The sequence below is a fragment of the Pseudophryne corroboree genome, chromosome 7 (assembly GCF_028390025.1).
Source record: "Pseudophryne corroboree isolate aPseCor3 chromosome 7, aPseCor3.hap2, whole genome shotgun sequence".
Taxonomy (NCBI): Eukaryota; Metazoa; Chordata; class Amphibia; order Anura; family Myobatrachidae; genus Pseudophryne; species Pseudophryne corroboree.
Genome location: NC_086450.1, coordinates 39,159,425 through 39,175,847, shown reverse-complemented (window position 1 = coordinate 39,175,847; position 16,423 = coordinate 39,159,425). Strand labels below are relative to the sequence as shown.

Here is a 16,423-nt window from a genome sequence, read left to right as displayed (position 1 = left end):
CACAAGAAGCAGGAGGGCAATGGCAAAAACTGCAAGGACTTTTCGCTGGGCGGAAAATTATGTGATAGCACTGTCAGCAGTGTTTCATCCCGGGAATGGAAACTGGGAAGCAGACTTCCTCAGCAGGCACGACCTCCACCCGGGAGAGTGGAAACTTCATCGGGAAGTCTTTTCCACATGATTGTAAACCGTTGGGAAATACCAAAGGTGGACATGATGGCGTCCCGTCTGAACAAAAAACGGGACAGGTATTGCGCCAGGTCAAGAGACCCTCAGGCAATAGCTGTGGACGTTCTGGTAACACCGTGGGTGTACCAGTCGGTGTATGTGTTCCCTCCTCTGCTTCTCATACCTAAGGTGCTGAGAATTATAAGACGTAGAGGAGTAAGAACTATACTCATGGCTCCGGATTGGCCAAGAAGGACTTGGTACCCGGAACTTCAAGAGATGCTTACAGAGGTTTTATGGCCTCTGCCGCTAAGAAGGGACTTGCTTCAGCAAGTACCATGTCTGTTCCAAGACTTACCGCAGCTGCGTTTGTCGGCATGGCGGTGGAACGCCGGATCCTAAGGGAAAAAGGCATTCCGGAAGAGGTCATTCCTACCCTGGTCAAAGCCAGAAAGGAGGTGACCGCACAACATTATCACCACATGTGGCGAAAATATGTTGCGTGGTGTGAGGCCAGGAAGGCCCCACAAAGAAATTGTATTACACATCCAACTAGCAATAGTCTGCTTAGAAGCAAAAGCACCCAGTTTGTTGGGTGCATACAGGATAACAGCAAGTCAGTTTTCCTGACTCCAGCCGTCCTGGAACATATTTTCAGGGCCCTGACAACATCTAGCAACTTGGAGTCCTCCAAGTCCCTAGTAGGTGCAAGGCACCACAATAAGCTGGTTCAGGTGAAACACTGACACCACCTTAGGGAGAGAACTGGGGACGAGTCCGCAGCTCTGCCCTGTCCGAATGGACAAACAGATATGGGCTTTTTTGAGAAAAAAAACACCAATTTGACACTCGCCTGGTCCAGGCCAGGGCCAAGATCATGGTCACTTTTCATGTGAGATGCTTCAAATCCACAGATTTGACTGGTTTTAAACCAATGTGATTTGAGGAATCCCATTTTCATGTGTCGACCATGTGTCCATGTCGACCATGTCAATGTCGACCAATAGTGGTCGACCTAATGACTGTCGACCATAACATGGTCGACCATGTGAACGGATACCCATGACCACACCTCCTGTGAAAAGTACTTGGGTCCAGCCCGACTTTTGACTGCCCTCCCCACACACCAGGGGACTCTCACATACATGCATACACATAACACACACACTCACACACACTCCATGCACCTCACATACTCACCGCTGCTGCAGAGGACCAGCTCCCGACGCTTGATTAAGAAGACCCCACTTAGTAAGGTGAATAATTATTGACTAATGAAGCTAATTGGAAACTTCCAAATGCTTAATTAGTCTGCAGGGGGTGTGCCGCCAGGGTCCCAGAGCAAGTACCTAAATTTCTCCTAAAAATAACAACTTTAGGAAAAATTGGACTTTCTGGAGGTGCGGGGAAAAAGATGAGCAAATTCCTAGGGGGAATTCAATTTTCTATAGAAATCACTGTGTCCAATTTTCTGGGCTCTAATTGAACCCTGCAGCCTCTGGGTTTTTTACATTTCCCGTGTGCAATTGGATTCCCCCTAGGAGTTAGCTCACCTTGATTCTTTCTTTACTTTAAAGTCTGACAAATTCCCTTTGCCTTAAACATGAATGACACCCAACAACAATATTTTGATATGTTATTAAAAGGTGGTAAAGGCCTTGCCGTCCTGAAATGTGATATCTGCACTAGTTACTCAGTAAGTACATCACATTTTGCTGATTGCATAGTTCTATGTCTAGGTCACATCCTTAGTCACTGAATTTAATGTTACAGGCAGCACGTAGGTTTGGCTCAGTTTGTTTTTCTTCTGATCATACAGTTAGCACTTTCATTTGTCTGAATGGAATGCAGTCAACAAGTCGGCAACGGGGGATTCAATTAATGCCATTTTGTTGCACTTTCTACCCATTTGTAGGTCAAATTCACATTCAACCTATTCAAAGCCTGTTCCTATTTTTTGATTTGTCGAAAATCACGTGGATCAGCGAATTTCCTGCCGAGCCACGTGTTTTGTCGAATTTGCGGGCATTTTCAACAGTTTTTTGGTCCATTTTCACCCATGCAGATTTAAAAAAAAAAAAGACAAACAGAGCTAAAACCTGTTGAAAACGCCTGCTATTGAATACCCAACGGTTGAATTAGTGCCAATTTTCCGACTGTTGGAAAACTCGACACTAATTGAATATCCCCCATAGAGTCTTAGACAGTCATATTGTTGACACAAGATTGTTGCATTTTACCTTGTTGCATCATATCAACACACTTTTACCCTTATTTATCAATGAATGATAAATTTCACTGTGAGTGATAAATTGCACCAGCCAATCAGCTCCTAACTGCCATGTTACAGACTGGGCTTGAAAAATGACAGTTAGGAGCGGCTTGGCTGGTGCAATTTATCACTCACAGTGAAATTTATCACTCATTGATAAATAAGGGCATTAATATGTCCACATATGACACATCTACAAAGTCACAATATCGACAACACAAATGTTAGAGTTTGATTTAGGGATAGGGTTAAAAATAGGTGTTAATATTGTAAATATGTTGACTTTGTAAAGTTTACATGTTACAAGTTGTATATACATGTTGATCTAACAAACACATGGACTTGCACTCTGTCGTCATGTGATACCTGTCGACACAATGTAGGCAACATTTTGAACATTTGACAAATAATACCGTACCCGCCTGAGCAAATGCCTCTTACATGGAGTTTTATAATAAGCGGTTTCATTGTTTTCTTTAGAAAATGTAAAAAATGTAGGGGCGTGGTTATGAAAATAGTGGGTGTGGCTATGTAAATAGTTGCTTGCACAGTCAGTACGGGCTCGTAAGGGAAAATGGCACCAGGATGAACGGTTATGTAATTATGTGATAATACAATGGGACCACAATGACAGCCACCAAGACCAGCCATCTTATTCTATGTGCTATGGATCCAGAACCCTTTTCTTCCTCTTGCATGGTTTTCTTCACTCCTCTCATTGGGCCTAATTCAGATCTGATCGCTGGGCAGCGATTTTTGCTGTCTTGCAATCAGATAGTCGCCGCCTACAGGGGGAGTGTTTTTTTGCTGTTTAGTGTGCAATCGCATGTGTAGCAGAGCTGCTAAAAATCAGTTTCTATAGTCTCTGCGCAGTGCTCCAGTGCGATGAGAAGAGGCTGATCAAGACTGGAGCTGACATCAGACACCCTCCCTGAAAACGCTTGATCCTGCCTGCGTTTTTCCAGACACTCCCTGAAAACGGTCAGTTGCCGCCCACAAATGGCCTCTTCCTGTCAATCTCCTTACGAACACCCTTCCAAAGGGATTTTTCGCACCATCCCGTCGCAGACCGGCGATCCCCGTTGCAGCCGTGCAACGCGCATTGTGGTGTATACGCATGCGCAGTTCAGATCTGATCGCCGGCTGGGCGAAAACGCACAGCAGCGATCAGATCTGAATGACCCCCATAGTTATGGGCTATAGCATGAGTGGGCAGGTGTGGGGAGGGTTTGTCCCTGAACAGATCCACAGTCCAATTAGAGAACAGGTGTAAAAAAAAATTGCGGGGAATATTAATGTTACGTGTGTGTGTGTGTGTGTGTGTGTGTGTGTGTATTGGGTAATATGTGGGGTCTCCATTTATTGTGGTGCCTATAAATTTACTGATGTTGCTCATTTGGGCAAAGTTGATAATTGGGTCTGATTGAATGAAGTATGGCTATTAAATGTATATGATATTTAATGTTTTTAAAAGGGTATGCAATAAAAAATTTGTGGGCAGGTGGAGGTAAGTCTTTATTAAATGGAATGCTACTAAATGCTGGGGCTGGCTGGTGGGAGAAGTAGTCCCAATGTTTGTGTACTGTAAGAACTTTATACTACTTGACACTACGCTGCTTGGGAAGAAGGGACTGCCTGCATGCACTAGGGTCCTGCTTCTACTCTCACTATAATGGAAGTCACCAATGTTTTCTCTAACCAAAGGTACTAAAAACTCTATTAAAATTCTATTAACAGCTCTTCAGGTAGAACCTACAGCAGTGCCTTGGGCAGAGGTTCCCAAATACAGTCCCTTAAGGGGCGGGCACCATAACGTTCCAGGTTTTAAAGATATCAATAGTTCAGCACAGATGGTTAAATCAATTGACGGAGGTACTAATTAAGTCACCTGTGGCCAAGCATGGATATACTTAAACCATTAGGACAGTGCCGTAATTTCGTCCCAGTTGCCCGGAGGCAAGATATAGGCCCTACACACTGGCCGACATCACTGCACGATATGAACGATCTCGTTCATCAATTAACGAGATATCGTTCATATCGTGCAGTGTGGAGGCTCCAGCGATGAACGATGCGCGGCCCCGCGCTCGTTCATCGCTGGTGTCCCGTCGGCTGTGCATGCAGGCCAATATGGACGATCTCGTCCATATTTGCCTGCATTTCAATGAAGCCGTGTGACGGAGGGGATTGAAGTAACTTCACTCCCCCCGTCACTGCCCCCCTACCGCCGGGTCGCCTGTCGGCCGTATCCGCCGTTGGGCAGCTCGGCGACGGATCGGCCAATGTGTAGGGCCCATTAACTATTGGTGCCCCTCCCTCATATACAGATAGATAAATATATGTATGTATGTATGTATGTATGTGTGGGTGTGTTTATATATATATATATATATATATATATATGTTCAATAGGAATAAAGTCTCTGCGCCTTCAGTGCTTTGGTATGGAAACTTCCATCTGTGTATAACCAAAATAATTTATATGCGTACCGGAAGTATGATCAAATTGTGCCTGTAGTGGTATCTTTAATTGGTCATCTTCCCTTGTCCTCTTACTCCATGTATAAACGCCCTCAGCGAGGTGTTAAACCACAATTTACATAGGCAGAGAGGGAAGATGTGTCAGCAAAAATGCTCTTACTATTATAAAGTGACTTGTGCCATATTTGTGCCAATATATAAAATATTTTTTATATAAAGTGCTCTGTGCCTATAGTGTTTCTATAAACCACTATATTTCTTGTGATTTCTAATATAAATAATCAGAATCACACCCAAGTGGCTAAAAGAAAAAATAATAAAAGGAAGGTAATAACTCACTCCTTTTAAGGATGCTGCTCCTATGAGGTGATCCTTGACCTAGTCTGGTACCTCTATACAGAAAGTTTTTTTCTCATGGAAAAAAACAAAGGAGAAAAAAAAGGGAGCTAATAGTGTGATATAGTGTGGGCCAGCTTCCACTACCTCTCCAACTACCTGTACAACAGATAAGCTTATTATTGATTTTTAAATTGTACAATTCCATTGCTTATGTATGTGTGTGATTAAAATTGTGAAAAACTATATCACACTATTAGTTCCTTTTTTTTTCTCCTTTGTTTTTTTCCATGAGAAAAAAACTTTCTGTATAGAGGTACCAGACTAGGTCAAGGATCACCTCATAGGAGCAGCATCCTTAAAAGGAGTGAGTTATTACCTTCCTTTTATTATTTTTTCTTTTAGCCACTCGGGTGTGATTCTGATTATTTATATTAGAAATCACAAGAAATATAGTGGTTTATAGAAACACTATAGGCACAGAGCACTTTATATAAAAAATATTTTATATATTGGCACAAATATGGCACAAGTCACTTTATAATAGTAAGAGCATTTTTGCTGACACATCTTCCCTCTCTGCCTATGTAAATTGTGGTTTAACACCTCGCTGAGGGCGTTTATACATGGAGTAAGAGGACAAGGGAAGATGACCAATTAAAGATACCACTACAGGCACAACTTGATCATACTTCCGGTACGCATATAAATTATTTTGGTTATACACAGATGGAAGTTTCCACACCAAAGCACTGAAGGCGCAGAGACTTTATTCCTATTGAACATTTGTATTTGTGACTCAGCGAAATATGAGTCAATAAGAGAGTCTACACTGCAGCCCCTACACGTGGGAGTGCTGTTTGGAATTGACGTGAATGGTTATGCACGAATTTTTTATGTATTTATTGTAAACGTTTTAGGTATTAAGCGCTCATTATACACCTTTATTGTACATATATATATATATATATATATATATATATATAATGTAGTAGAATATGCCTGGCACTCCCTGTGTACACAATGCGATCCCGGGTGTCCTCTGCAATGAAGTGATAGAATAAAGCATAAAGTAGAGGCAGCGGCACTCCCGCATAGTTTAGGAAAATAATTTTAGTTTAAGTGCGAAAAACTGGTCACATGGACCTTGAGACACTACGTCAGGGATTGGATTGGATAGTGCTTTTTGAATCCATCTGGTTTGCCCTTTTATATTTGAAGTCCAAACAGGATTTATTAGAAGGAAGCATACGGATATACAACTGATTTACTTCGGTCACACCCATAATTTGAAGGTCAATTAGTACCTAAAAGGAATACATTCTCAGCAATTCCACACTTTGTTTGTATTGACTTTTTTTGGTGAAGCCATTCTTTGATGTGAACCCCTGATGAAGTCCTAACGGACGAAACGCGTTGGATTTCTATGAATCTGTGAACAGATCACACATGCTTTTTCGTGTTGAAGAATAAGCACTTCACCGAACGACTGAGAAGATCATACAATAGATTATCACAAATGAATGTATTACTCAATTAACATGTGTGATCCTGCTATTCATGTTATGCAAGTCTATATGACAATACTGTAATATGTTGTTTTAATAAACGTTATTTTCTCTGACGTCCTAGTGGATGCTGGGTACTCCGTAAGGACCATGGGGAATAGACGGGCTCCGCAGGAGACTGGGCACTCTTAAAAGAAAGATTAGGTACTATATCTGGTGTGCACTGGCTCCTCCCTCTATGCCCCTCCTCCAGACCTCAGTTAGAATCTGTGCCCGGCCAGAGCTGGATGCACCTAGTGGGCTCTCCTGAGCTTACTAGAAAAGAAAGTATTTGTTAGGTTTTTTATTTTCAGTGAGATCTGCTGGCAACAGACTCACTGCTACGCGGGACTGAGGGGAGAGAAGCAAACCTACCTGCTTGCAGCTAGCTTGGGCTTCTAAGGCTACTGGACACCATTAGCTCCAGAGGGATCGAACACAGGGCCCGACCTCGATCGTCCGTTCCCGGAGCTGCGCCGCCGTCCCCCTTGCAGAGCTAGAAGACGGAAGATCCAGGAGAAAATCAGCGGCTGAAGACTCCTGTCTTCAATAAGGTAGCGCACAGCACTGCAGCTGTGCGCCATTGCTCCCACAGCACACCACACGCTCCGGTCACTGGTGGGTGCAGGGCGCTGGGGGGGGGGGGGGGCGCCCTGGGCTGCAATTTGTATACCTTTGTTGGCAAAATGCACATAATACAGTTATAAACTGTATATGTGCCTAATCCCCCGCCATAAATATTATTAAAAAAGCGGGAGAAGCCCGCCGCTGAAGGGGCCATCTTCCTCAGCACAGCCAGCGCCATTTTCTCTACACAGCTCCGCTGGAAGGACGCTCCCCAGGCTCTCCCCTGCAGTATACACTACGGAAAGGGTAAAAAAGAGAGGGGGATCACATAAATTTAGGCGCAAAAGGTGATATAAGCAGCTATTGGGGGAAAATTCACTGTGTATTAGTGTAAATCCTTCTGTTATATAGCGCTTGGGTGTGTGCTGGCATACTCTCTCTCTGTCTCCCCAAAGGACTTGGTGGGGTCCTGTCCTCAGTCAGAGCATTCCCTGTGTGTGTGTGCGGTGTGTCGGTACGGTTGTGTCGACATGTTTGATGAGGACGCTTACGTGGAGGCGGAGCAGATGCCGATAAGTGTGATGTCGCCCCCTGCGGGGCCGACACCAGAGTGGATGGATATGTGGAAGGTATTAACCGACAGTGTCAACTCCTTGCATAAAAGGTTCGATGACGTAACAGCTTTGGGACAGCCGGCATCTCAGCCCGCGCCTGCCCAAGCGTCTCAGAGGCCATCAGGGGCTCAAAAACGCCCGCTAGCTCAGATGGCAGACACAGATGTCGACACGGAGTCTGACTCCAGTGTCGACGAGGATGAGACAAATGTACAATCCACAAGGGCCATCCGATGCATGATTACGGCAATGAAAAATGTGTTGCACATTTCTGACATTAACCCGGTTACCACTAAAAAGGGTATTATGTTTGGGGAGAAAAAGCAGCCAGTGACTTTTCCCCCATCTGATGAGTTAAATGAATTGTGTGAAGAAGCGTGGTGTTCCCCAGATAAGAAATTAGTGATTTCTAAGCAGTTACTAATGGCGTACCCTTTCCCGCCAACGGACAGGTTGCATTGGGAAACATCTCCTAGGGTGGACAAGGCGCTCACACGCTTATCAAAAAAGGGTGGCACTGCCGTCTCAGGATACGGCCGCCTTAAAGGAGCCTGCAGATAAAAAGCAGGAGGCTATCCTGAAGTCTGTGTATACACACTCAGGTACTATACTGAGACCTGCAATTGCTTCAGCATGGATGTGTAGTGCTGCAGCAGCATGGTCTGATTTCCTGTCAGATAACATTGATTCCCTTGACAGGGATACGATTTTGCTAACCATAGAGCATATTAAAGACGTCGTCTTATATATGAGGGATGCACAGAGGGACATTTGCCGGCTGGCATCTAGAATTAATGCAATGTCCATTTCTGCCAGGAGAGTATTATGGACTCGGCAGTGGACAGGTGATGCTGATTCTAAAAGGCACATGGAAGTTTTGCCTTATAAGGGTGAGGAATTGTTTGGGGACGGTCTCTCGGACCAAGAGCTGGGAAGTCGACTTTTTTACCTCAGGTTCCCTCACAGCCTAAGAAAGCACCGTATTATCAAGTACAGTCCTTTCGGCCTCAGAAAGGCAAGCGGGTTAGAGGCGCGTCCTTTCTGCCCAGAGGCAGGGGTAGAGGGAAAAAGCTGCACCATACAGCCAGTTCCCAGGAACAAAAATCCTCCCCTGCTTCCACTAAGTCCACCGCATGACGCTGGGGCTCCACAGGTGGAGCCAGGTGCGGTGGGGGCCCGTCTCCAGAACTTCAGCGACCAGTGGGTTCGCTCACAGGTGGATCTCTGGGTTCTACAAGTGGTATCTCAGGGATACAAGATGGAGTTCGAGACGTCTCCCCCTCGCCGTTACCTCAAATCAGCCTTGCCAGCTACTCCCAAGGAAAGGGAGGAGTACTGGCGGCAATTCACAAGCTGTACCTCCAGCAGGTGATAATCAAAGTTCCCCTCCTTCAACAGGGACGGGGTTACTATTCCACAATGTTTGTGGTACCGAAACCAGACGGTTCGGTAAGACCCATTCTAAATTTGAAATCCTTGAACACTTATATAAGGAAGTTCAAGTTCAAAATGGAATCGCTCAGGGCGGTTATTGCAAGCCTGAAAGAGGGGGATTTTATGGTATCACTGGACATCAAGGATGCTTACCTACATGTCCCCATTTACCCACCTCACCAGGAGTACCTCCGGTTTGTGGTAGAGGACTGCCATTACCAATTCCAGACGTTGCCGTTTGGTCTGTCCACGGCACCGAGGGTATTTACCAAGGTAATGGCCGAAATGATGACACTCCTTCGAAAGAAGGGAGTTATAATTATCCCGTACTTGGACGATCTCCTTATAAAGGCAAGGTCCAAGGAGCAGTTGTTGGTCGGAGTAGCACTATCTCAGGAAGTGCTACAACAGCACGGCTGGATTCTGAATATCCCAAAGTCGCAGCTGGTTCCTACGACGCGTCTGCTGTTCTTGGGCATGATTCTGGACACAGAACAGAAGAAGGTGTTTCTCCCGGAGGAGAAGGCCAAGGAGTTGTCATCTCTGGTCAGAGACCTCCTGAAACCAAAACAGGTGTCGAGTCCTGGGAAAGATGGTAGCTTCTTACGAAGAAATTCCCTTCGGCAGGTTCCATGCAAGGATCTTTCAGTGGGATCTGTTAGACAAGTGGTCCGGATCGCATCTTCAGATGCATCGGCTGATCACCCTGTCCCCGAGGGCCAGGGTGTCTCTGCTGTGGTGGCTGCAGAGTGCTCATTTTCTCGAGGGCCGCAGATTCGGCATTCAGGACTGGGTCCTGGTGACCACGGATGCCAGCCTCCGAGGTTGGGGGGCAGTCACTCAGGGAAGAAACTTCCAAGGACAATGGTCGAGTCAGGAGACTTTTCTACACATAAATATTCTGGAACTAAGGGCCATTTACAATGCCCTAAGTCAAGCAGAACCCCTGCTTCAAAACCAGCCGGTGCTGATTCAGTCAGACAACATCACGGCTGTCGCCCATGTAAACCGACAGGGCGGCAGAAGAAGCAGGATGGCGAGGGCAGAAGCCACGAGAATTCTCTGTTGGGCGGAGAATCACGTGATAGCACTGTCAGCAGTGTTCATTCCGGGAGTGGACAACTGGGAAGCAGACTTCCTCAGCAGGCACGACCTCCACCCGGGAGAGTGGGGACTTCATCCAGAAGTCTTCCAGCTGATTGTAAACCGTTGGGAAAGGCCACAGGTGGACATGATGGCGTCCCGCCTCAACAAAAAGCTAAAAAGATATTGCGCCAGGTCAAGGGACCCTCAGGCGATAGCTGTGGACGCTCTAGTGACACCGTGGGTGTACCAGTCGGTTTATGTGTTCCCTCCTCTTCCTCTCATACCAAAGGTACTGAGGATAATAAGAAAGAGAGGAGTAAGAACTATACTCATCGTTCCGGATTGGCCAAGAAGAACTTGGTACCCGGAACTACAAGAAATGATCTCAGAGGACCCTTGGCCTCTGCCGCTCCGACAGGACCTGATACAGCAGGGGCCCTGTCTGTTCCAAGACTTACCGCGGCTGCGTTTGACGGCATGGCGGTTGAACGCCGGATCCTAATGGAAAAGAGCATTCCGGTTGAAGTCATTCCTACGCTGATAAAAGCTAGGAAAGATGTGACAGCAAAACATTATCACCGCATATGGCGAAAATATGTTGCTTGGTGTGAGGCCATGAAGGCCCCAACAGAGGAATTTCAGCTGGGTCGATTTCTGCACTTCCTACAGTCAGGAGTGACTATGGGCCTAAAATTGGGATCCATTAAAGTCCAGATTTCGGCCCTGTCTATTTTCTTTCAAAAAGAACTGGCTTCACTGCCTGAAGTTCAGACGTTTGTTAAGGGAGTGCTGCATATTCAGCCCCCTTTTGTGCCTCCAGTGGCACCTTGGGATCTCAACGTAGTGTTGGATTTCCTAAAATCACATTGGTTTGAGCCACTTCAGACCGTGGAGTTGAAGTATCTCGCGTGGAAGGTAGTCATGCTGTTGGCCTTGGCCTCAGCTAGGCGTGTGTCAGAATTGGCGGCTTTGTCCTGTAAAAGCCCATATCTGATTTTCCATATGGACAGGGCAGAATTGAGGACTCGTCCCCAATTTCTCCCAAAGGTGGTATCAGCGTTTCATTTGAACCAACCTATTGTGGTGCCTGCGGCTACTCGGGACTTGGAGGATTCCAAGTTGCTGGACGTAGTCAGGGCCCTGAAAATCTATGTATCCAGGACGGCTAGAGTCAGAAAAACTGACTCGCTGTTTATCCTGCATGCACCCAACAAGCTGGGTGCTCCTGCTTCAAAGCAGACTATTGCTCGCTGGATCTGTAGCACGATTCAACTTGCACATTCTGCGGCTGGACTGCCGCATCCTAAATCAGTAAAAGCCCATTCCACGAGGAAGGTGGGCTCTTCTTGGGCGGCTGCCCGAGGGGTCTCGGCTTTACAACTTTGCCGAGCTGCTACTTGGTCGGGATCAAACACATTTGCTAAATTCTACAAGTTTGATACCCTGGCTGAGGAGGGCCTTGAGTTTGCTCATTCGGTGCTGCAGAGTCATCCGCACTCTCCCGCCCGTTTGGGAGCTTTGGTATAATCCCCATGGTCCTTACGGAGTACCCAGCATCCACTAGGACGTCAGAGAAAATAAGAATTTACTCACCGGTAATTCTATTTCTCGTAGTCCGTAGTGGATGCTGGGAGCCCGTCCCAAGTGCGGACTTTCTGCAATACTTGTATATAGTTATTGCTTAACTATAGGGTTATTGTTCTGAGCCATCTGTTGAATGAGGCTCAGTTGTTGTTCATACTGTTAACTGGGTATAGTTATCACAAGTTGTACGATGTGATTGGTGTGGCTGGTATGAGTCTTACCCTGGATTCCAAATCCTTTCCTAGTAATGTCAGCTCTTCCGGGCACAGTTTCCCTAACTGAGGTCTGGAGGAGGGGCATAGAGGGAGGAGCCAGTGCACACCAGATATAGTACCTAATCTTTCTTTTAAGAGTGCCCAGTCTCCTGCGGAGCTCGTCTATTCCCCATGGTCCTTATGGAGTACCCAGCATCCACTACGGACTACGAGAAATAGAATTACCGGTGAGTAAATTCTTATTTTTATCATATGTATTAGATACCTGTGGTGGTTAAGCTCCCAAGAGAACCCTTTTTTCTTTTGTCTATATATGTGTGTGTGTGTGTGTGTGTGTGTGTGTGTGTGTGTGTGTGTGTGTGTGTGTGTGTGTGTGTGTGTGGAGTGTTCTGAAAAAAATGTATATACATATATATCTACATTTCATTTTCCTTTTATTTTAAATTACACATTTCTTAGCAGTTATACCCAGCATTAGAACCCATGACCTGTTACACTGGAGGCAGACACCTTACTGATAGAACTATTTGCTCCTTGATAGAAAGCTTGCATATTCTAACTATATGAATTGTAAATGCTTCCAGTGTAATAGGTCATGGGTTCTAATCCTGGGTATGACACTTGTAAAATGTGCATCTATAATAAAGAGGGTGTGAATTGTAAGGTGCAGGGAGGAAGACATAGCGGCGCCCATCAATTAACTCAATTGATTGGTGTCACTGAGCACACGGAACGGGAGGAGAGGTGCTCTTCTACAAAGCAGGAGCCCGGCGGCAGCTGACTCCGTTGCCTGCCACAGTTACGCCTCTGAGTTAGGTGGACTTGAGAATCGTGATTGGGAACGTTTGTCCTTGGGGGTAAACAGTTGGAATGACTACAGATCCAGCATTGTGCTGGCATCGTTGTTCAGTCAATGGCGCAAGTTTTTCAAGAAAATGTGCCCCCCTCTACTTTCACCTCAACAGGTTCGTATCAGATTCCATATGGACGTTGCCATGACGACATGATGGCCTGCGTGTTGGTATGGAGTGAGATGATAATTACTTAGTAACTGTAGCTGCAGTGTAATGCCGGGTTTACATGGAACCTTTTAGGCTATATTTCAAAGCTTGGAGAAGCATAAAATGGAGGGAGATAAGGTACCAGCCAATCAGCTCCTTGCTGCCATGTTACAGGCTGTGATTGAAAAATGCCAGGAGATGGTTGGCTGGTACTTTATCTCTGTCCAAGGCTTAGTACATCTGCCCCAAAGTGTTTTTTCCTAATGGGTGTTGTATGAAAATGTTAAAGTAGTGAGTAGGGAGGCCAATCCCGGGATTGGGATCAGTAGGATCCCGGGATTTAGGCCCAAAAACGGGTGTAGTACTGCAGACCGCCGGTCAGCTTACCGACACCGGGATCCCGGCAGCATACCGACGCCAGGATCCCGGCGGGGAGGGGCGAGTGCAGCAAGCCCCTTGCGGGCTCGCTGCGCTGCGGGCTTGGTGGCGACCTGCGGTCGCCACAGGTTCTATTCCCACTCTATGGGTGTCGTGGACACCCACGAGTGGAAACAGTTCCTGTTGGTCGGCATGCCGACCATCGGGATAGTGACCCGTCGGGCTGGTGGAGGAGGTCATGTGACTGTCGGGGATTTCTGGATCAGGCGGCCCTTTGATTTTTGTCTTTGCCGGCCAGAGTTGAGCGTCAGGACGCTCAGATGCTGCTCAGCTCCCTCTGCGCAGCTGCCCAGCCAGCCGTCACCGAAGGAAGTATCCCACCCTCCCTGCCGCCGTTGTTGGATTGTAAGTCATGGGAGGTAAGGGGTTTGTAGGGTGGCGGCCACTTAGGGAATAATCCAATCCCAGTGTTCTCGAGATTGACCATTTTTCAATCCTGATACCCGGGATTGAAGAAATGGCCCGGGGTTTGTCCCTCCCTAGGTGTGGGTGTTGTTTTAGTGCATTTGCCCTGTGTTAAGAAATGTGCCAATAAATACAGTTGTGTGTCTCCTACCGTTGTAGGTGTTGGCGCAAGCCCTTATGTGATGAACTGCAACGTCACTCTGGATACACAGGACTTGTCCTCCGGAAAAACAATAGCAGCTGCCATCCGCGGCCGCACAGGAGGACTTAGAGGAGTGCAAGCGATGGCCTTCCCAAACAATGGGCGCATAGAAATAGCGTGCAACGTTGAGAGTTTCAGAGACATCCAAGATTCCATCTCCGCATCTGAAGCAAGCCAGTGCGTGTCATACTATACTGGGGAAGAAACGTTCTCTTACACCTCCCCCCTGCATATAGAAACTGAAATCCAGGCGTTAGCAGCCCACCAAGGCATCAAAACTGCAGGAACCGCCCTTGTCGGATTCACTCCCCAGGAATGCAGGTCCACCGCCGAGTACGCCATATCGCACGGAATAGGCCAGTTCTGGAAACGTAGGAGAGAGATTTCTATGTGAAGAAACCAAATGTGATTAAATGAGAATATTGCCTGTGTTTAATCATAAATTAGCAGCTTCATACTGTGTTTCCTCTGTCAATTTGTCAATGTCTGCACTTTGAACAAGCGATATCATCTTAGTTTATTTTTAAACAGGTATTTGCAGACATATTCCGCAGCCCATTACAGAGAATATTCAGCCATTCACATCCGTCCCTGCCCCAGTGGAACTTCCAATTGCTCCAGCCAATAAGCTGCTAACTGTAATTTGTCAAACACATGACAGGAGCTGAGAATATCACTCTTTGTTAAATCTGCACCCATATTCCCTACCACACATACACGCTAGAGTTAATTTAACCTTCCAGTATGTCTTTGGACTGTGGGAGGAAACCAGAGTACCCGGAGGAAACCCACACAAGCACAGTGAGAACATAAACACTCCACACAATGCCTTGGTAGAAACAGAACCCTAGGCTTCACTGCTAACCACTACGCCAGCTGTGCACTAAACACTATTCCAATTGCAATCCATGAATATTAAGACTTGTATGAATATCCAGTGAGGGTCTTCAAAGTTGGCCAACACTGTCACGTTCACCGACTCAGTACTTACTGGCTGCAACTGTTTAATATGCATAAACTCTTTCTGCAGCGGGGTACACTGTGTTCCACAGGGAATATATTGGGGTGGAGAGATGGATCTTGATCCAGAGACTAAAGCTTTAGACTGTCCCAGAATGCATTGCAGGGTCTCCTCTATAACCCCGCCTCCAGGCACTGTGAGCTCAGTTTTAGAGTTGGTGCCTGCATGAAGCAGGTCACTTAACAGGTGGGCTGTTCTAGGCAGTCCTGAGAAAGCTTTTTAGAAGACTTCAAGGGCTGCAGCACTTCATATGTCAGCGTGACATACTGTGCTGCGGCTCCATCACCTCCCCAGCGGCGTTGCACACTCCCGCTGGCTCTGTTCCCGGGTACTTGCGGCGGAGGCGCTCCGGTTCCTAGGCACACCACCGCAGACGCTCTCCTGGATCACGTGGCTGCTACTAAGGGAGGAGGTAAGAGGGTCCCCCAGGCGGGACCCACCATTAAATTGCGTTCCGGAAGCGGTTTAAGAAGATGAACCGCGACGCTGGCATGGACACTGTGACAGAGCAGGCACCCCACTATATCCACCAGGGCATGGGAGCACAGAACAGATAGTAAAATATCCACTTTCATAAGGCTCCATAGTACCCGGTGGTGAGGACCAGCATAGGGGAAAAGGCACTTGACCTGTAGCCCTTCCCCCAGCTCTGGGCGCCATCTACTGCTGGTGTTCCCGCCCTGGAGCTGCCTCACACTCTCTGTCACTCCCTGACTGAGAATCTGGGCGCCATTTTCTAAAATAGATGCGACTGGTCTCAGGGACTGCAGGGCAAGGTCTCCTTTGTAAACCCACCTGTACATCAGCGCCGTCGTTTTACAAACACTTAAGTATTCTACATGTCAATAATAAGACAGCATTAGTTAAGAACAAGTGTACCTCTGCCAGAATACATTGTACGAGTATTCTGATATATACATCCGGTCTCAGGCTGCGCATTGTTTTATATATATATATATATATATATGGATAGATAGAGATAATATGATTTTAATACCTACCGGTAAATCCTTTTCTTCTAGTCCGTAGAGGATGCTGGGGACTCCAAAAGG

At 46.5% G+C, this 16,423-nt stretch overlaps 1 protein-coding gene across 3 annotated transcripts in view; it reads left to right on the top strand.

Moving 5' to 3' along the window:
- FTCDNL1 (formiminotransferase cyclodeaminase N-terminal like) overlaps positions 1 to 14,812 on the top strand; it is a 91,126-nt gene extending 76,314 nt beyond the window's left edge. For all 3 annotated transcript variants that reach the window (XM_063932239.1, XM_063932237.1, XM_063932238.1), the window contains one exon: positions 14,308 to 14,812. In XM_063932239.1, the coding sequence (XP_063788309.1) occupies positions 14,308 to 14,744 (437 nt within the window). In that variant the 3' untranslated portion in view covers positions 14,745 to 14,812. The remainder of the gene's footprint in view (positions 1 to 14,307) is intronic.
- Positions 14,813 to 16,423: the final 1,611 nt, after the last annotated feature.